The sequence below is a fragment of the Ceratotherium simum genome, chromosome 4 (genome assembly GCF_057802395.1).
Source record: "Ceratotherium simum simum isolate JZ-2026a chromosome 4, ASM5780239v1, whole genome shotgun sequence".
Taxonomy (NCBI): Eukaryota; Metazoa; Chordata; class Mammalia; order Perissodactyla; family Rhinocerotidae; genus Ceratotherium; species Ceratotherium simum.
In genome coordinates this window covers 74,021,606-74,043,305 of record NC_141903.1, presented here as the reverse complement: position 1 = coordinate 74,043,305, position 21,700 = coordinate 74,021,606, and the positions used below count along the sequence as shown (strand labels likewise).

General features: G+C 34.5%; 1 protein-coding gene across 12 annotated transcripts in view; it reads right to left on the bottom strand.

Moving 5' to 3' along the window:
* The window catches only part of MCTP1 (multiple C2 and transmembrane domain containing 1), a 507,353-nt gene that overhangs the window by 208,361 nt on the left and 277,292 nt on the right, over nucleotides 1-21,700 (bottom strand). For 9 of the 12 annotated variants that reach the window (XM_087430024.1, XM_087430027.1, XM_087430026.1 and 6 more), the window contains exons 4-6: nucleotides 20,589-20,668; nucleotides 16,668-16,779; nucleotides 8,366-8,404 (exon numbers count right to left, since the gene is read on the bottom strand). In XM_087430024.1, coding sequence (XP_087286150.1) covers nucleotides 8,366-8,404; nucleotides 16,668-16,779; nucleotides 20,589-20,668 — 231 coding nt within the window. The remainder of the gene's footprint in view (nucleotides 1-8,365; nucleotides 8,405-16,667; nucleotides 16,780-20,588; nucleotides 20,669-21,700) is intronic. The other 3 variants (XM_087430025.1, XM_087430028.1, XM_087430030.1) reach the window with 1 other exon arrangement.

The following is a 21,700-nucleotide window of genomic DNA, read 5'->3' as shown; positions in this document are numbered from 1 at the left end:
TGAGAATATCAACCTTTGACATTGTGACAAAGAGGAAGCAGTTGCGCAACTTATTTGATTATTCCATGATTTTGTGTTAGCTAAGACTGTAGTGGTTCAGCATCTCAAATGATGCCTAATGCATAGTAGGTGCTCAATAAATATTTGTTGATTGACTGTTTCTCACTTGGAGTTTCATTTGGTTAAGGATACATATTCCTTCCAAACATGATACCAAAAATAACATCAGAAAATAATAATGAACTAAAGTACTTTAGAGTGTGCTGCAACTTGAATAATTTACATTTAAAACTAGAATTACATCAGAGATCATCTCTACAACCTACCTGTGCTTTTTACATGAAATTTATTTCTTAATGAAACTAATTAACATTTTCCCAAGTTACTTGCATAGGGTTTGGTCAGGTCATGTGTCTAATGTCAGAGGTCTTCAGGAAAAAGTCTTGAGTTTAATAAATTCTTTCACTGTCACTACGGAGTTATAATTCATTTACATTTACAGCTATGGTTCCCATCTCTCACACTTAGCACATTATCACATCAGTTTCTAAAAAAAAAAATCCTTAAAAAATACACTTACATTTGGACATTGGGACACAAACTTTAGGTGGAATGATTGCAGACTTTTTTGATGCTATACTATTGTTTAACTCAAAAAACCTTATTCTAGCTTTTAGAAAAGATGCATATCTCCTTTTCTATTGCTAATTCCCTTTAGTTTGATTCCCAATTCTTTTTTAATTAAGCAGCATGTTTAGCAACATGTGAAAAAAATTTAGAGTTTCATATTTAAAAAAATTGTTGCTTGAAGTCTCCTTACACAAATAATTTCCCTAGAGTCAATAATACAAGTTATACAACTAACAGTGAGTTTTATCTTAATGCAAAATGTGTTAAGGCAACTCAAATGGATTTGTAAGTCTTGACTCTAGACTCAAGATAGGTACAGCAAATAAGACAATCATTAATCATTTAAAAGCATTATTAATTCATTTAAAATTTAGGTGGTCTAAGGTGATTAATACTGAAACTACACCAACTCCATACATTCCATTCTTCCTCAGATGAACACAGAGGCTAATGACCTAATTACAGGACTAGTATGCAAAGAGCAAAATGGGATGGATGAATTTGGGGGGGAGATTTTAATTATCAAGATTTAGAACTTAGGTTTCTCTGTTAAAAGTTGAGTAACAAAAATATTAGCCACATTTGGATCCACTGAAGTCCCTAGGCTATGCTTTTCATGCTATATTTAATTAATTCTGTCATTATTCATCAACTAAAATTTATATTTCATTTTACAACCTACATTCTCATGTAAATTTAGGCCTTTATTTCAAATGAAACAACTTAATTTTCCTGTGGAACCCTGTGCCATTTATTGCTTTGCATGAATATAAAATTCACAACAGACTGGCCGAGGCCTTCCTTTCACTAGAGTTTCTAATGATAACAATAACAGAAATAATAATAAAACACCTGGCATTACGATAATGAGTTCTAAACAAAAGTGGTGATTTTATTATGGAGGGCAAGAAAAACAAAATAAACTATTCACGAATTCCAGAGAAGACATCTTAAATCATAATTGTAGAGATTTTAGTTATACTTCAGTGTCCGTGAGACAAGAGGTTGGTAAGTGAGGGAAAGCACAATTTTTAAAATGCTAAAATTATAAAGTAATAGCAAAAGGAAATGAACAAAAAACAGACATCAAATTGATAAAGGAAAGTTATTGAAGTTATTCTGAATAATGAATTGTTGAACTATTTCTACTGAGGTTTTGAATTTACTAAAGTAGCAAGATCCACTGGTAATATCTCATTTAGATCTATTTTTTGCCTCCAAAAAACCAACACGCACTAAGAAAATTTCTCCTCAAAGACCAAAAATCTTACCATGAATCTAAAAATCAACCAGATTTTTAATTTAAACATCTAGAGGATATACTTTTTCCTCAGAGAAATAAAACTAATGGACAGCTCATTTTTTCCCTAACAAATGAATATGATGCTATCTTTCAGCCTTCTATACAAAATAAATCATAGAAATCTTTAAGGACTTTGTCATCAGATGAACAAGGATTAGCCACTAAATTTTTATTAAAAGGATTTTTTTATTAGCTTTAATGTGTACAGGCCTTTAAACATAATGCGTGTTATTATAATTCAGCAATTCTTCACTACAGTCATGCTTCACTTAACGACGGGGATAGTTCTAAGAAAAGTGTTGGTAGGTAGTTTCATTGTCCGAACATCATAGAGTATACTTTCGCAAACCTAGATGGTATAGCATACTACACACCTAGGTCAGACAGTACTAATGTATGGGACCACCATCATATATGCAGTCCATCTTTGACTGAAGTGTTATGTGGCACATGACTGTACTCAAAACATTCACAATAGATTTGACATTGTGAAGCCTGAGATTCAAATGTAAGTCAAGCCAAGTAGCATTCTTGATCACACAGCATTTCTTTTATAGGCTCACAATTTCCTTTGTTTTTTTTTTTGGTGAGGAGGACCAGCCCTGAGCTAACATTCAATGACAATCCTCCTCTTTTTTTGCTGAGGAAGACTGGCCCTGAGCTAACATCTGTGCCCACCTTCTCTACTTTATATCCGATGCCACCACAGCATGTCTTGCCAAGCAGTGTGTTGGTGCGCGCCAGGGATCCGAACCTGCAAACCCTGGGCCACCACAGGAGAGCGCGGGCACTTAACCGCTTGCGCCACCAGGCCGGCCCCCACAATTTCCTTTTATCATTACCTTTTCGGGTGTTTAAGAGGTAAAAGAATAAATAAATTCATAAGTAAATAATTTATGTAGGTTTCCCTGGTCAGACTGAAATCCCTGTTTATCAAAGCTGTGGCTCTTGGACGCTTCCATCCAGTTGACTAAGCCTATGGATAATTACGTAATTGAATACAGGGCCGTGAAGTAAGCAGAAATTCACACTGAAATGCTATTTTCCGGTTTTATTGGTTACTCAAATAGCTGTTCATATCATTTATACTCATTAAACATAAACATGATCCCCTCTGCAGATCGACTGTCCTTTCAAATATTACTAGAGAGAGACAATCTCAGCTCCCCAGAGGACTTGCCCTGTACCTGAAGCCTAACCTTGCTTTGTCTTTTATTTTTCTAGAAATTTTACCCTAAATCTTTTATAGATGTTAGTGTGGGTGTGTACGTGAAAGTGTCTATGTTTATGTACATGTATGTATAAATATATGTACATATGTGAATATATTGCTGTCAATCAGAGCTTCAAAAGCAGGATCCTCACAAAATTATGATTTATTTTTATTGTGAGCATGTAGGGACTTGAAAACCAATAAATCTCTTCAAAGTCATACTCAATTTAACATATATATATATATATACATTTATTACATATATATGTCAGAGATAGCTGATATATATTATATATATACAAATATAAATGTTCGAATTAAAAGACCACGTAATCTGTGAACCAGCCCTTAGCTCCATTATCCTTGAGCCAAGTTATATTAGTTCCCTCTCTTTGATCAGCCCAGAACGGGTCTTGGGGAACCATCGGCTCACTTGGTGACACATCTCAGCAATATGAAGGCCAATCAGCCAACCTGCAATTAACCACCTTAGACCGAGCATGCAGGCCTCATGGAATCCATCCTCTGCTTGAGATTACATTTTGTCCTTTCACATTGTGCCAACTCATCCAGATTTGCTTCCCGAAGGACCCACAACATTTTAAAAATTCAACAGGAGCGGTCAAATAAATGTAATGCCATTGTTACAGCAAATCCCTGTAGCTATGCATTACAATACATAAAAATGTATGATATTTTATACCTATGGGAAAAGTCAAAACAGCAAGAAAAAAATCATCTCAATATAAAATTTAATTATAGCTCCATATATTTTGTGGGGATAATCAAATATTTACTGGCATTACGATAATATCTCTATTTTAAATAAACTTACTACAAATTTTAAGAATCTGGTTAACTGAGGTCAAAATACAATCCTTTATAATAGAAATGCTCATGCTATTCGCCTTTTGTTCATTGCTGCACTTTGGAATCTCAGAATTCTTAATTATGAGGTTGACTTGATAGCATTTTCAAAAAACATAAATTTGAGAGTATACAGAGTGGTAAAGTAAGGATTTTAAAAACAATTTTATATTTCCTTCAGAAACATGAAAACATCTCATTTTTTCAAAGACATATGCCTAATAATTTGAAATGAGACACACAAAAAAGCCATTCTGGTCATACAGATTGAGAGAGCCAATGACCAATAAAGTTTTAATTTTTTGCGATTTTTTTTTAGATGATCTATTTATTACCGGGATGTGAAGTCTTTGTAGAAAGGACCTGACAATTGTTAAATAATGACTTTTTTTCCTCCTATGTCTGACTGACTGTGTGAGATACTTAAAAACGTGTTAATTTGTTTCTCTACCATTTCTTAAATTAAAACACTTAGAGGTTTTCACTGATGCATTTTTAATGTGTCACCCAAGGTGTCAGGTTTAACTACACCCTGCAGACTTACAGAGTTGAAAATGTTCTCTGGTTTAAATTAACAATATCCTTGCCAAAAGTCTTATTAAAAATTGCTTCATTCAACCAGTGAATAAAGTGTTTTATAGTTCATTAAAATTATGCTAAGTGATTATAATAAAATCTTTATAAAAAAGAGGTATTACTAAAAAAAATAAGCCATCAAGTAACAGAAGATATGCTAATGAGATATTATCACAGTCTATATTATATTATTCAAGGATAAACTCTTCTTAAAACAATTCTAAACTGTTACTGTTGAGAATATGAATTGCAATATGTATATCTTTATATTATCACAATGGTTATTTCTTATATAATTGAAGTGATTTATTGAAAGTACATAAGGTTATTATTATCTCACCCATTGCTAAACTCATTCTTCTACGATAATACACACACACACACACGCACACAATGTAGTGAAAAATCATTTCTGCTTAGTGTCTGATAGAGGCAATTATTTCATTATTTTTTTTTTTACCTTTTTGGTTTGACCCCACAAAATTTATTCACAAAATACATATACATCATCTCTTCTGAGCTCATGAAACTTTCTTGTTGAATAATTTAACCTTAGAATAAATGATCAATGATAAGCTTTTTCTAAAGAATAAAATATTGCAATAACTAAAAGCATTACCATTTCTCTACCAAAATGCATTTTGTCATATAAGTAAAACTCTTTGACCAGGATAGTTAACCAGTTGCCCAAGTTTAGGAAGACATCAATCCCTTTCTTCTTAAAATAACATTTTTCTTTAACAGCTGAGTGTGGGGCAGAATTAAAAATATGCAGGATGGAAAGTGTGCTTGTGGAAAACCAGAATGAGTGTTTTAAAGGATGTTACCATCCCCAGAAGAGAAGATATTATGGAATCCATAATTATTTACAGGTTTACATACCACTCAAATATAGCACATATTTTATACAGTCTTGCTCTTCAGAGGTAAGTTTAGGTGTATTTTTCTCCTATTCATTATTACGTGGTAACACATTTACTCCAAATAACATATAAGTTGGTCCTGAACAGCAGTTACAATTTCCCTGTGCTCAGGTTGGTTATTCATCTGTTTTCAATACTAAATACAACCCCACGTTACGTGAGTGCCACAAATACATAATAAGATTTTCATTGAAAGAATCTATTATTGGCGAGATGATGAAAATGATGAACAGATACTTAAGTAATGGGAAATTCCATGAGTTGATTCACTTGTATACAGGGGAGATGTGCATATTAAAAAAAAACGATAATGTCAACTTAGCGTATCCCCCTCCATGGTTATATCACTTCTGAAAAAAGCCAAGGAAAGGAAGAAAAACCCCACACTGGAGAGAGTATCTAACATTATCTGACTATATTTAAGTCTTTGCCACAAAGTTTATAATTCTCAGATTTTATATCCACCTTTGGTGCTCAAAGACAAGGCTGCATACCAAAGCCCCGCTATAAAAAATCAGGAGACCTCATTGCCATAAATCAAGATTCCAAAGAAGAAAATGACCTGTTTATATGAAAAATTCACCTTTGACTTTGAGCATGTTATACCAAATACAAAAAACCTGTATTTAAATGTAACACAAATAAATTATATCCTCTTTCCAAAAATAAAAGAGGAAAAGTCCTTACACAAAATTCTTTAATGGGTAGATTGAAATAATTAGAAAAGGGATACATTTCCACAAAACAGTAACATAGTAATACATAAAACTACACAGTACAGTCACTTAGCCTTTAGTTTCTCAGAAAGCAAAATTTACTTGAGCATCATCCTTTTTCCTTTAATCCCTGGAGGAAAGAATTGGGGGAGCAGTTTCAGTGTGTGTGAAGGATGGCAGGCTAGGTGGTAACTGAAATTTCAAACTTTCCCTGGGTTTTGAATTTAACACTGTGCTCTTGTAAAGCAAATGTTTTAGGGGACAGTGACAATCTGAATGAATTATCAAGTGTTCAGTTTGTTCTTACAGAAAAAAACAAATGAGTGAACTGATTTTCTTTTACTCAGCATTCAATATCCCCATTAAATTTTATAAAATTGAAAATCCTTTAGGCTAAAAACTCAAAAGCCATATTACCACACATACTAAAAATAATCTGCCAAGTACCCCACTGAGAAAAGAGTTAGACACAGGGAATTCTGTGTCTGCAATGGCAAGCTAGAAAAATGTACCAGTTTGCATGTACAAATGATTATAAATAAAAACTCCAAAAATTTTAGATATAAAAATAGTGGAGAATAGATGTTTATTATTCATTTTTAATTTTTTGGTAGAGCAAAGGAAAAGATATGGATTTATGTTTACTTAATTTATCGTTAAAATTGAATTTAAATATAAATTAAATGAATTATTTAAAGAAGAATCTTTCTATTTATCCTTTCTTTTATACTACAGTAAAATGGATCATTCTCACTAATTAGTACTAAATACTATATAATATCCTGCTCTAGCATTTCATCTTAACTATATCTGGAAGAGAAAATATTGCTACATATTAATGGATTGCAATGCTTTTACACAGATATATCATAACACAGATACATCATAGATACAGAATGAGGAAAGCCAAATTACATGAATTTTAAAAATATAGGTACTTTTAACATAACACTAATTTTGAAGTACAATTACAAAGAAAAAAGTGTAATACAAATATGAACAGTACAAACATTTCTTTAAGAAACTTTATTTTGGTCAGTAAAAAACACAGTGAACATAAGTCAGAAATATTTGGCAACTTTCCTTAATAAATGTTTTTCATTTTATTAAAATGATAAGGGTGACTTTTAATGTGGCCCTGACTTTCGTGTGAGCAAAATTATCTTTTGGTCATTAATTCTATAAGAATTGGGAAGAAACTGTACAGTAAGAAATACTTGTTAAAGCAAATTAAGACATTACCATAAATACAAAAACATTTTAAGGATTTTCTTCATTCACAACAATAAAAATGACACGATTAAAGAAGTACTCAAATGATAGCATGATTCAATCAGAATGGAAGAAAACAGACTGTCATGTTCCAGGGTCTAAAAAAATGTCACTATTAAAAAGGAATACTGACTTTTTAAATAGAAATTTGAGCAAACAAGATTTTTACAGGGAAAATTCCCTTGATTTATTTCAAGGAGTAGTCATATAAAAGTCAGTTTTATCTTGATATTTATTTGTGTCCAAGAGTGGTACCACCGCTGAACAAATTAGAAGCTTAGTTTATATCTTATATATTTTACAAGTTATAAGAAGAGCCAGGGCTTAGTAAGTTACAAGAACCATAAACTCCTCTTGCTTCCCAAGAGCCATTTATTTCCTGAAGTGAGAAGAGGCAATGATGGAAAACTGTTCTCATTATACACTCCAAAGACGCAGCAATATAGGGATTTTTGAGTTTAGAAAACCTCAGACTCAATTTTCAGCGAACAAAAACAGTAAGTTACACGGATCTTCCTTCTCTCTGGAGTTGTCCCTGTCCTAACCTCATCATTTTATTCCTGATCTGGAGCAAAGACATTTTCTAGACCCTGTGGTACATACAACAGAAACCAGATGCTGAGAATGATGCTGAGAAGTGACCAGAGATTAGCAAAAGGGTGATTTGGATGTGATTGATCAATGTGATTTGTATTTACTTAAAAGTAATCACATGGTTTGCTTAAAGTTTATGGGAAAAAAAAAAAACATTTGAAGAGTGATGAAATCCTGTGGTACAGTTTGAAGAGGTATGAGAGAGATTTGGGAAAGCAGCTGATAGTTTTTCTCAACAAGAAAAGCTGAAAGATCACATGCTAAGCATTACCTTACTTGATCTTTTCCAACTCTTCCTCATTAGCATGGTCTGTAAATGAAATAAAGCATTTTCATTATCTTATCACTCAGGTACAGAATAGGGCAGCCAATTGTTTTCTAGGGAAGATTAACATTTAAACAGCAAACAGTTTCCAGCAACAACTTGACAAGACAAAAATTGTTTTTCACGTACACACAGCTAGAAGCACCTTTAACATTCAAGCAGTCTTTCTGGTGGGAGTTCATTTGCTTTATTTTTTTGTACAAAGAAATGGGACAGTATATTTTAAATAGAATGGAAATTTTGAAATCTCTTAATTATTGACTGGAAAAAAACACATCGAGTCGCATGATTGGCAATTTTCCTTTTAGTGGTGGAGGTTGAGGATGTACCATGACTTTACCAGGTATGTAATACTTTTTCTCTTCAAATATTTTCAAAGTCTGTGCTTTGGTGGCATCTTAGAATTGTTTCTGCTTCCAGAGAACAGAACAACTAATCTTTAATTAGATCAGGGTCTACAAATGCTTTCAAATGAGAAAAAATGTTGCATGTTGTGATGCTATTAGTGGATCTTCCTGTTAAATGTTTAGCCATAGCATATCCTTTAAATTAGTTTTTATTGTGTCATAGTAAGAGGTACTTATGGCTACAAGTTTTAATTAAGGTTATTGGAGATTTATGATGAGTGCCCAAGATCATTGTTCTGTTGTATAAAGTAAGTCATAAAAATCCAAAGATTTTTTATTTCCTCTCCAGTTTAAAAAATTTCTCAATGAACACTGAGGTATCAACTTCCTGATTAACCTTTTTACCCTCTCTTAGCTTTGTCATTATCTTTAAGGCAGATGAAGTGGAGAATAGGGAACATTTGGAGCAAAGAATATAGCTCATAGAAATACTTTCCATATTTGTATATCAAGGAAGTGCACTGGTGCCTTTAAGAACTATATCTCCTTCAGCAGAATTCACTATAAAGAGGGACCATTTCAGAAATCACTCATAAATTACAAAAATACAAAAAGGAAAAGATTAAAATATAGGATTAAGTCATATAGAAGGCAACCTTTGGACTAAACCAAGACAATGAAATCATGTAGAGGTTCTAGGGTAGGAAATGAGAAAAATCATAAAATTGTCAAGAATAAGGAGACATTCCTCTTTTCTGTAGATAGTGGTTTTATAGGTTATATTTTCTCTATTTAAACTCTATGTTAAATATTGAGCAAAATGTGGAAGAGTAATAGATTTCCTAAGGTTACAGTCATTCCCTTTTTTTCCCCAAATAGAGCCAGGAAACTGAAAAGCATTGTTATCAAATCCTATTATAGAAATATTTTATATGTTTTCTAAGTAGTAATATCCAATTCATTTTGAAGCAACAAAACCCACCATTGGGTTGTGGAGATGGACATGTAGTGGACATGTAATAAATGTTTGTTGTTTATGTTAAATGAGTTATGTCATCAGCATCCTCAGCATCAGCAGCATCATCACCACCACCACTACCACCATTTTCTCCATCATCACTACAAGACAATTGGAAACCAAATACTTTTGTGGTATGCCATATTCACAAAAACTCTCCCATTAGGAGTCAGACAAGTGTTCAACTTTCTCAGCAGAATTTCAACGGACAAAGAATGGTAATTCTTAGGGACAATGTTTTGAGTCAAATCAAGTGAGAACAATTAAGATAAATAGATCAAAAAGTAAAATCTCTTAACTCATGGCCATTTATCATCATCCTCATCTAGTATCTAAGAATCTTATAAAATTCCATTCTGTAAGAAATGTTATACTACATTTACATACTACAGGGGCTAAGAACATGAGGAAGAGATGAATCTCAGGGCAACACTACTCAATATGACACAGATTCACTATTGTTGGTCAAAGCCACATGCCCTGACTCAGAATCACTGCACACAATTGATCTTCTATATGTAAAGCAAACTACTGGGTTGGTATTTTTCCTGTTTCTCCAAATTGGCTTTACAAACAGGCTGCGTGGTATTATTTGTCAGATTGGGACACTAACGCAAACAAAAAGTCAGTAATTTCCCTAAGGATAAATATGAAAGATTTGGCAGTTAATGGGATCAATTCATTATTTTCCTGATTCAGTTTCTAGAGTTCTAATATTAGATCCAGTGACTCTCAAAATGTCCCTAGATTTTTTAACAAAATTTCTGCTTCTGGAGTCCTTAATCAACTAGCTAAATAATGAGTTTAAGTGCCCCACTCCCAAGTCTCTTTTTCTTTTTAGATGGTTAGGTTAAGGTAGAGTCAATAAAACTGAAAACAGTAGAAAAGTTAAAAAAAAAAAAAAAGTGAATTAGCAGACATACTATTACTGTTACCTTTGGTATCTGCAAGACTTGTTAGAGAAGAAAGATTGTTTGGGGAATGTTCAAGATAGGAGATGAAGCAAGTTACAGAAAAATAAGATTTATTTTTTGCTCTATGATCTTAACTTCAGCTGAGAAACATATGAATTTGTTTTTGAAAGTGTCATTATCTAATATTATTATAGTACAATTCAGATTCCTCATTAGCAGCTCAACTTTCCTTGAAGCCGATAAAAGGAATAAGTAGCATAAATATATGGCCTGTGATAGAGCTGCAGAACTGATTATGTTTTTAAAAGATTTCACGATCTCAATCTGATTTTTGCTTTTATCTTTGGTGGTAGTGATTTTTTTAGGGCAATTACATGGCTACTATATATGTAAAAAAAAATCACAGAATGGTTAGATATTATATAGTACATACATATTATAAAACATATATTTTACATTTTTTATAGGTGGATACTTTTTCAAATGTTAGCTATGGAATAATTCAGAACAATTTCAAAAATAAACCAACATGAAAATATATTTTTAAATTCACTAAAGGCCAATTACAGTGAATTCATATGTTTCTTAGAATTTTCTATTTTTTAGCTTTAGCCAAGCAATTTGTAGGTCTAGGTATCTAAGAGAGCGTGTAACACAAATTAACTCACTTTTATTTCACAAATTCTCCAATGAAGAAAGCTGTGGATTGAACTCTGCTAGAAAAAGAGCCAGAAAGAACTCAAACACGCTATCAGACCAAAATACCATATACAGGACACACGTGTATGCACGACACACTTTAGCAGGTTCAAAAACAGGACATGCATTCAAAACAGAAATGACAGCTGTGTCATGCAACTCATCAGCATGCCCCCCCCTGAAGATTTTGGTTTCTCATACACACAATGCTGGAAACTTAAAAAATACGTATATATCTGTTCACATCTGGGATTTCCTTTTAAAGACTCAATCATGAACTCAATGAAGAAGATTTTAATAAAAGCAACTATGAAATACTTTTGCTATTACTCATACTATACTTCTTAAATTGCAGTAATTAGACATTGCATGTTTTAGAGGCTTTAGTTGATTGAGTAGGCTGATTGGTTTTTCAACACATTCTTCGGTTTTACTGACTTCTAGAACTGGCAATCCACACAAAGAGAAATCATTCCAATTGCATTATTCATGGAACATATTGTCAGTATTAACAGTGTAGAAAAAACTCACAAGATCACTGATTTAGAAATCTTAGCACTTTGTGATTCTAAGTACTCTGTATTGCCAGTTACTCATTTCTTCCTTCTTTTGACAGCATTTTCTTAACATTAATGTTCTATTTCCTATTTGGTTTGTAGGATTTATTTGTCAATGGCTCTTGAAACTCATATCTTCCATTCTCCCTTCTAATTCTTATAATATATTTAGCAAGATTTATAAACACAGACATTAGAATAAACATGGTTTTGAACTTAAGTCTTAAGTCCCAAAAGCCTAAAATAGATTATTTCTGAGCTAATAATCAAAGAGACCAGAACTCTTACATTTTCTGTGTGAGAGTCAACACAAAATCATCCTCGATTCCTTCTCTATATATCATTCTGAATATTAAACCGAATTATGAAGCATTTAGTAACTGATTTCTGGTTTGCTGCACTTTGAGTTTGAATTTCTCTAAATAAGATTTGTTCCTGGATAATTTGTGAAAGTTCAGCATGTCATTTTCCCGGCAGCAATGTGTCATGTATTTCAGGCATACAAAAATTTAATTTGAAGATACATTGGATCTCTGATTGTTTTTAACTAAGAAACTTCAAATGTATGCCAGGGAAATATATTTAGCTAATAAGAGATTTGTTATAAAATGAAGAAAATACAGTGACGTGCTTCTAATTCATTGACATCATTAGAAATCTTGAGCAATACAGACTGATTTTAAGCAGATTGTCATTAACACACTAATTTTAAGAACACAAAAGGAAAATTAAAACATCATTTAATATTGTTTGTGACAACCTCAAAGATTTGAATATTGAACTAAAAAAAAAAAGCTTAAAATACCTTTCCCTGGACCGTTGAAGCACTCCTTCAAATCCTCATAGAGATTCGCCTACAACCCATTGAAGAACCACTAGATACAGAAAGCTGGACTAGGTTTTGAGAAGAGTCATCATAAGAAACGTAATCAGAAGCAATAACTTACATATGTTTTTTTTTTACCAGAAGTGATAGGATATAGGATGGTGGTGAGGTGAGGTACAGTCTAGGTATATTTTAGGGAGGACAAGTGACATCGAAGAAAGCTTGGACTCGAGAAAAGGTGAGCTGTGCTGGGGTTTGTATGGCTGGGACAGAGGTTACAAGTGAGGGAACATATGTAGCTTGTTGGAGAAGCTTAAAGTCCTTCATAGGGGTTTCCATTTAATTACAGAAATAACCACAGGGCACTGAACACTTACAAGAAGAATAAAGAGGGAGGGAGAGAACCTGGCACAATGCTTATAGATGATCAATAAGTATTTTTCTTAATAGATGCTTACAAATGGTTCTTGTTCAGAGTTTCAAAATCTTATAACTAGTGTTGCTTATCAGTTTTAGAGATCTTAATAAAATAGCTATAGAACTGCTGTATAGACAAAAACACACACAGAAAAAAAAACGCAAATTTTTATGTCTTTGTTAGAAATTTTCACCATGTAAAGCACATGCTTAGAAACTCCGAGTCAAATCTAGGACATCAAACTAGCCAGGATACCAGGGACGGCAATAGAATTACCTATAGGGGATCTTTTATGCCTCTCCTCTCCTCCTGACCCAGCTCGCTTCTCTCCAACCAATCCCGTGCTCCTGGCTATTGCTCACACCCACACAGAGGAGCCAGTATGGCCACACTGGTCCCCCTTCTCTCTGCTCCTCGGGCGTGACTGAGGACAGGATGGTTCACCAGCCAGAGGCTGGCTTTGGTCCAGGCTGCGATCATCGTGCCTTTTCTGAGGCTCTGAGCCCTGGCTAAGCCGCTTGCTTCTTTGGTGAAGAAGAGAGAAGTCACGTCACAGTCAACATTAGTGTGGGAGGGAAGAAGACACCATTTTTCAGTTGCCACAGCAGAATAAATCCAGTGCTATTTGGGACTCCGAAGGGGGAGGGCATGAAGTAAGGCAGTGAATAAAAAATACGTACTTTTTCTTCCAAGGTAAAGAATTTCTTCCAAAAAGCTGGGGTAGCCAAAGGGATTTGAATCAAGAAAATGGCATGAAGATTTCAGAAAGAACTCTCTGTGTTAAGGGTGAATTTGGCTGGAGAGATACGATGAGGAGAAAGGAAAAGGAAGAAAACAAGAAGATGAATAATACCAGATTTTGGATGTGTAACTGTTTCGTGTAACCCACCTGTTTTCTTCCCTATTCATGTTTGATAAATCACTGATGATCAGCCGCTGTAATATTTTTAAATGATTTTTTCTAATTAGAAAGACATTGTGCCTAAATATAAGTTTGAGCCGCTATGGAGATTGAAAGATTTTTGCAAGAATTGTTGCAGCAAAAATAATGTTGGGAACCCCTTTGCCGGTGCTGACGTATATTTCTGTGTAATTCAGAACAACTTAGCAGCTTCATCATAAAGTCTCTTGATACTAACTTGATCCCTCAAACCCTCAGTTTGGTTTTAGAGTACTTAATAAATATCCCTTCAATGTAAAAATTCAGCAGACGCTCCATCATCAAATCACCCAAATAACTACAACAGCTACCATATCATTTCGAGATCCAGCGATGTTGCCAGTTTGGATGGTTGGGGACCATCCTCAAGACCTCAGGCACCTAGGTATTTTCATTTATGAAGTGTTGTCCTTCATTAAAATAATGAAGAATCCCAAAACAAGAATATTCTATCACCAAGTTTTGTTGATTTTACCTTCTATAGGTAAACCTGCTGATTTTTCTCCATCTCTACCTCTGACAATTCTAATCCAAACCTCCATCATCGTCCACCAGAATCTTTGCAATAGCCTCCTAACTGGTCTCCAAGCATCCATGCTTCCTCTGCCGTCTGTTTGCTACAATGCAGCTACACAGCTATTTTCAATAGGCAAACGCGATTATGACACTTCCTATTTATACTCTTCAATGGCTCCCCATTGCTTTTTGGGGAAAGACCACACATCTTAACAGACCAACAGTCCCTACACAGTCCAGTCTAGGCATCTCCTTTCCACTGTCATCATGCACCACGACCTGCTATACTCTCTTTGCTTCCACTTTCTCTAAGCTCCAGTACTTTTTTAATTCTTCAAGTTTAAGCAGGGTTTCTCTAGCCACAGGGCCTTTGCATGTGCTGTTTCGTCTGCTTGAAATACTTTCTCTCTTCCTGGTTTTTGCCTTATTAACTCCTATTCACACTTCAGACCTCATTTCCCACTTGACTTCCTTAGAGAATCCCTGTTCTCCTGACTAGAACAAATTCTCCTATCTTGGCTCTTACAGTAACATGTACCTCTCTTTCACGGCACTTAAAACAGTTGTCATTTTACATTTCCTTCCATGATTACTTGATTCCTGAGTTCTCCACTGGATATAAGTTCTATTGTATCCTAATGATGTAGCACAGGACCTGGCTTATAGTAGGTTCTTGGTGAACACCAGGATTATTTGAATAAAGCAATAAACAAACACTTACAATTTATTCCTATGTATGGATTAGCCAGGTAGGATAATGTATTCTGAATTGGTGACTTCTAAAATGATGGGCTTCTATTTCTAAATTTTCTCTGTAAAAAAATGTCCTCACCCACCCTTCTACCTGCACACATGGGCCTGTGCATATGCAGACATACATACATTCTTTCACTGTGCTAAGTTCTTACGGTAGGTACTATTTGGTGGTATTTGTTGTGAAAGAGAAATTTCTTCCTCACTGAATGAAGTATAGATACTTAAATAGTACTTAGCAAATATTATATATGAATATGTGTGCTCATTTTTAATTTTTAAAAAGGAGAAAAATACTTGTTAAAAAGGATGAATTTTCCAACACATTTCCAAATTTCAAGTTGTAATTCACTATTTTCATCTACAATCTTGGGGAAAATGTCAATAATACCTTTCCAGAAGACAACATATACCAACTTTAATCATGCATTATTTTAAGGCAGAAATATACACATTGCTGAAACAGAGTACTTGAAGTTGCCTAAAAAAGTTATGTCTACTCTAAAATGTGTTACAATCAAAACGAATGAGAGTAGCTCCCAGTACATGAAAGCACGTTGAGTCTAATAAATAATCTCTGGTAAATTGTGGCAGCAAGTGCACTGGCAAGCATACCGATGCGGGTCAAACCTGATGTTTATTAATGTCACCTCAACAGTGCTGGAGAAACTGGCTCCTCTGTCTCCCTTGTCAATTTCTCATAGCAGCATGGTGTGCAAGGAAGTACAGCCAGCCAGCGCTGGAAAACGGGTAACACTGATACGGAAGCCCATCAAGACAATGAAAAGTACTCACTTATCATTCAGCAAACAAATACCAGAAAGCAGAAACTCTGTTATAATTTCACCTCATTTGCTTTGTTATGGTACACCTGAAAATGCAGTCAAAATAGTAGGATCTGGATACCTCAGCGTGGAATTCCAAGTATTCAATTCACTAATAAATGTATTTCCTGAATGAATACTACCATTTGCCTACAATATGGCATGCCTGAAATTGGGAAATAAAATTATAACAAAAGATGCAAATGTGTCCCCTATTTACAACAAGAGGTTCTGATCTGGAGCACAGAGCAGGAATTTTGAATTCAAAAGATACAATACACAGGGACTAGGGATACCCAGGATACTCACAGAAATAAAGAACAGGCCAGATTTTCATATCCCGCTTCTCTTTATTATTACCTCTGGGTTCAAAGAAGGCTCATGAATTTGAACCAGTGAGAGCAAGAAAGCACTCCTAGGCTGTGGGGGAACTTACCACATCCCTGTATTCTCCTTCTTTAGGGGTAAGGACAACTGAGAGCAAAATGATTCCAAGATCATGGTCAGGATAGTGGGGATCTTTCAGCGTTAAGGTCACATCCGTGGGCCTGTGATATAAAATATTAAGATTTTGAACAGTCATTAAATGAATAAGCCAAAATATATTTTATATCAACAATTTATTATTATTGTTACTTTTTTTTTTTTTTTTTGCTGAGGGACATTTACCCTGAGCTAACATCTGTTGCCAATCCTCCTCTATTTTGTATGTGAGCTGCTGCCACAGCATGGCCACTGATGGACTGGTGGTGTAGGTCCACACCAGGGAACTGAACCTGGGCCATTGTAGTGGAGCGCGCTGAACTTAACGCATAGGCCACTGGGGCTAGCCCGATAATTTATTATTTTTAAGAAGAAAAGCAATTTTGTCTTTACTTTCCTGGTTCAATTTTCGTTGTTATTAAAAATATTATCAGTGTATTAAGTTATCCAATAAACCATGGGCCAGTGGCTATACTTGGATTCACTGCATAAGTTTTAGTCCTTCATGGGGTTCGAGAAAGGCCATGGGGTTGCTGGAAAGGCCAAGAAACTACAACAGTATTAGAAATCCCAAGTCCCTTCTCTATGATCTCTAATGATGTAGATCTCTATGATCTACACACAGAAAGCAGTAGCAGCTTTTTTCTATAAATTGGAATCCAACAAATGAATGAGGGTCATTTTTGACCACTACCCTCCTTTTAGTTCTTTAAATTTTTTTTTTTAATCAGGAGTATGATTTAAAGTAAACAGACAAGTGGGAGAAGAGGAAAATACAAAATGTAATTTGCCTGATATACATTATAGACAAACTTAAAGAACAATGTATAATTATTTAAAAGAACTTCCAATATTTAAAATAATGTTTCTATTTTTTGGCTGTTTAAACTTATGGTCAGACAATTTTTAGATTTAGAAACACAAGGAAATCAATACGTAGAAGAGTTCATCAATACTTAGAAGGCTTTAGAATTAGATAAGTATCTCTGAGGAAGAGATGATGAATTACTCAGTATTACCCACAATCACTTCTAGAAAATAATGCAAAACATACATTGAACCAACAATGCACATGTAATATCTTGTTTCCGTATTTCAATTAATGTTGAATAAATAGGGGTTCATGCCCTCCATAAACCTAAGGGATTATGGAACATTCAGCACCAAACTTGAATCTTGAAATGTTGGCAAATTGGGAATGTTCCCTTGCTCGCTCAATCACTTATTCATTTTATTCACAAAACGTGTATTAAACACATATGAAATGCCATATACTGCGTTAGGTTCTGGGTACAAACCAGAGGTCAGGACCAAAGATAAGATCCTTGTCTTCATGGAGCTTAATTTTTAGTAAATGAGACAGTTGGAGTCTAGTACTGGGGCCAGGGCTTGATGGGGAAAGCTTGTCCAAACAAGAATTTTCAATCCTGGCTGCACATCAGAATCAACTGGGAAGTTTTTAAAAAGTGCATAATCCTGAACTCTACACATGATGACTCTAGTTCTGTAGATCAGGGGTAGTATCTGGAAATCTATATATTTATAAAAAAAGTTCCCCAAATGATTTTCTCATCCAACCAGGTCTGAGAACCACAGGTACTTTTCAGTGAAGATTTTACAACAGTAGGAAACTCTTTCACATGATGCTTAATTTACCAAGTCAAGGAATGATGTTATGAAAAATATGAAGTTTTCTCATGTCAGGGGTTTTAACTGAAACATAAGTAACCTATCAGACTGATAATATACATAAATTATAAAAGTTGTGATGCAAATTGCTCCAATATTAATTTAGCTATAACTAATCATTACGGTTTGATAGTAACAATTTGTTCCTTTTATTTTAACAAATGCATATTAAGCATTGTAGTACATATATATACACATACACACACATATGTGTGTTTATTTGGGGGTTACAATTTGATCTGGTTCATTTTTCTGTAATAATGATTACATATAAAAATTAATAGAAGAAACTTCATTACATTTTCATAATGGTTACATGATAAAGATTTAAGAACATTTGCAATTGCTTTATGACGCTGATCTATTATTTTCTTTCAAAGCCATACCTTAATGCATTTTACAGTAGCATTAGTATTTATGTGGCTACTATTATTATCCATCTGTCTACACCAGAGACTACTGATTTATACATAGAATATAATGGCATACACAAATATACGATTTTTAAAAGTAGTAATTTGATGTCTAAGTGTTTTTTTTGTGCGTGTGGTGAAGAAGATTGGCCCTGAGCTAACATCTGTTGCCAATATTCCTCTTTTTGCTTGAGGAAGATTGGCCCTGAGCTACCATCTATGCCCATCCTCCTGTGATTTGTATATGGGACGCCGCCACAGCATGATTTGATGAGCAGTGTGTAGGTCCGCGCCCGGGGTCCAGGCCCACGAATACCGGGCTGCTGAAGCGGAGTGCGCAAACATAACCACTACGCCACCAGGCCGGCCCCCAATGTTTAAGTGGTTTTAAGTGGAGGCAACGGTTAGCTAAATATGTAAAATAAGTAATGTGGCAAAAGAAACACCAAATGCTTATATATAATCTCTATTTTCTTAACTATCGCATATTTTTTCCATTTAAAATTATTTTTCACCAATGACTTATCTTTAATAGAGAAATTTATTCTCTGTGATTAAGTCCAGTAATGTGCATATCCTTATGCAGAAGTCTACAGAGAAAATAATTGTGGCCTTTATAGAAGAACAGCACAGCCCATTCTAGTTGGAGCTCGGTTTTCATGATAACAGACTACATACGGCACTGTCTAGGACACTCCCTTCAGCTGTGGTGAGGTGGGGAGCCAGCAATCACTTATTTTCTATCCTTAGGTCAGGCCTGCGCTAGGCTCTAGGTTAGAATGGAGGACACATAGAAAGCACAGAAGAGGCCGCTCTTTTGTCCAGTCGGAGGCATAGTGACCATTGGAAGATGAACAGGCTGCCACTGTACCCGTACATAGCTGACTATAGCACATAGGGGCTTCTATTATTTACATTTCATCATGTTTAAAGTATAAACTAGTGATCTGGCCCATTACTCTGCTTTTCTGTTTTTCACTATTCCTGCCACATGATGTAACCTGATTGTCTAAATATCTTCTCCTTAAAACAATTAAAGAAGATTTCACAGCTTCCTTTGCAGCCCATTCTCACTACTTGATCTTTCAAAACCTATTTTTTTTCTTCTGTAGAGTTAATCAATTCTTAGCTCCCATGTTGAAATACATTTAAAAAAATAATCCCATAATGAAGTCTAAGGAATAATTCGTATTAGTAATAATAATATAACTTTACAACTAGTCAAGCAATGATAAGCTAAGGTAACAGAGCAGATACAACCCATCTGCCTCCACTTTAGGGGCACTTCTTGGTAATCTAGGATTACTGATGATGGCAAAATTAGAGTCTACTTTGGCTCAAGTGATAAGAGAGTTGCTACTTTTGAAGCAAAGTGCACACGTTTTATTTCCTATGTAGTGGCCTGATTCTTAAATTAATAATATTATTAACATGTATAATTTTCTTTATGCCCCATTACAACCATACCAGCACTGTGAAAGCAAGCAATGTGTCTTATGTCTAATTCCTGGTGCTTATCACAATGCTGGGGACAAAGCAGGTGTCCAAGAAATTTTCTGTTGAATAGCTGTTGTTGAACGAGACAGTCAGGGGAAGATGCTATTATTTCCACCAGGCAGGTGAGAAGGATGTACTTGAGAAAGTCTGGCTAGCATGAAGGCTCACAACTATAAATGACAGAAGAGCGGCCAGAACCCAGATCTGCTGTTTTCTATTACACAGGCCCAGCTTCAAAATATGGTGTAATGATATTACAACAGTTCAAAACTTACCTATTTAACTCCAGTTGTGTGAGATCCAGAAAGGCTGAGCCCATAAAGTCATCCTGTAGTCCAAAATCATAGTCAAACACCTAAGAAGCCAAAGAGACAAAACATTGTTAAAAATAATTCCAAGTTAAGCTTTAAATAAAAACATCTTAATCATAAAATATTTGTTGTCTATGCTACCAAAAACAATGAAAATTCCTAATATTTATTTTTAAAAATTTATTTGTTTTTGTGTTTTGGAATACTAGGGTCTCACAAAACATTCAAAGAAAATTACATTTAATTTTTTACTTAAAATTATTGATTTATATCAAATAGAACTTTAAAGGAAGATGAATATCAAAAGCAAATAAAATACAGTAAATCATCAAAAATGTGGGAACCACAGGCTTAGAATGTTTTTCTCATATTATCGAAGGGCTATTAGCTTTACTGGAAGGCAAGGTGTGTTGGTATGAAATTCAACAAATATGTCTTCCATATTGGGCTATAGGTGATGAGAATATGACTTCAACTTCTCCATATCTTTCAAGTCATTGATGATAAATTCTCTGATATTATAGAACAATGACATTTTAAGCATACAAATAAGTAAGCATTAAGATATTATGATTAAAGCAGTTTGTAAAGTTATATTAAGGTTAAATTAAATTGTTTTTATTGTCACAAGCAATAACTAGGGGATAATATTAACGTGACTAACAACAAAACGGAAAGGAAAAGAAAAGAAAAGAGAGAAAGTATTTCTCTCTTCTGTCAAAACTATGTATCCAGTATCTTCTCTGTGCCCTTCATGGTTCTTATTCATACTACGGTGAATAAGACAGGCAATGTTCTCGACCTCTTGGACCCTACATTTAGGGGCTGAGACAGTCAATAAAAACTCCAATAGATATATACAGTTCAGTGATGAGAGCTATGGAGACAAATGTGTTGGAAGCTGCTGTTTTAGACATGGAATCCACAAAGGCCTCTTGGAGAAAGTGTGTTTGAGTAGTGACCTCAATGACGAGGTCATTGTGGCATTGTTAGTGGCATATCACATTCTAAGCCATGTTAGAAGTGGAACAGAACCCCAGGAGGAGGAAACAGCAAGCAATTAGCGTGTTCCAGGA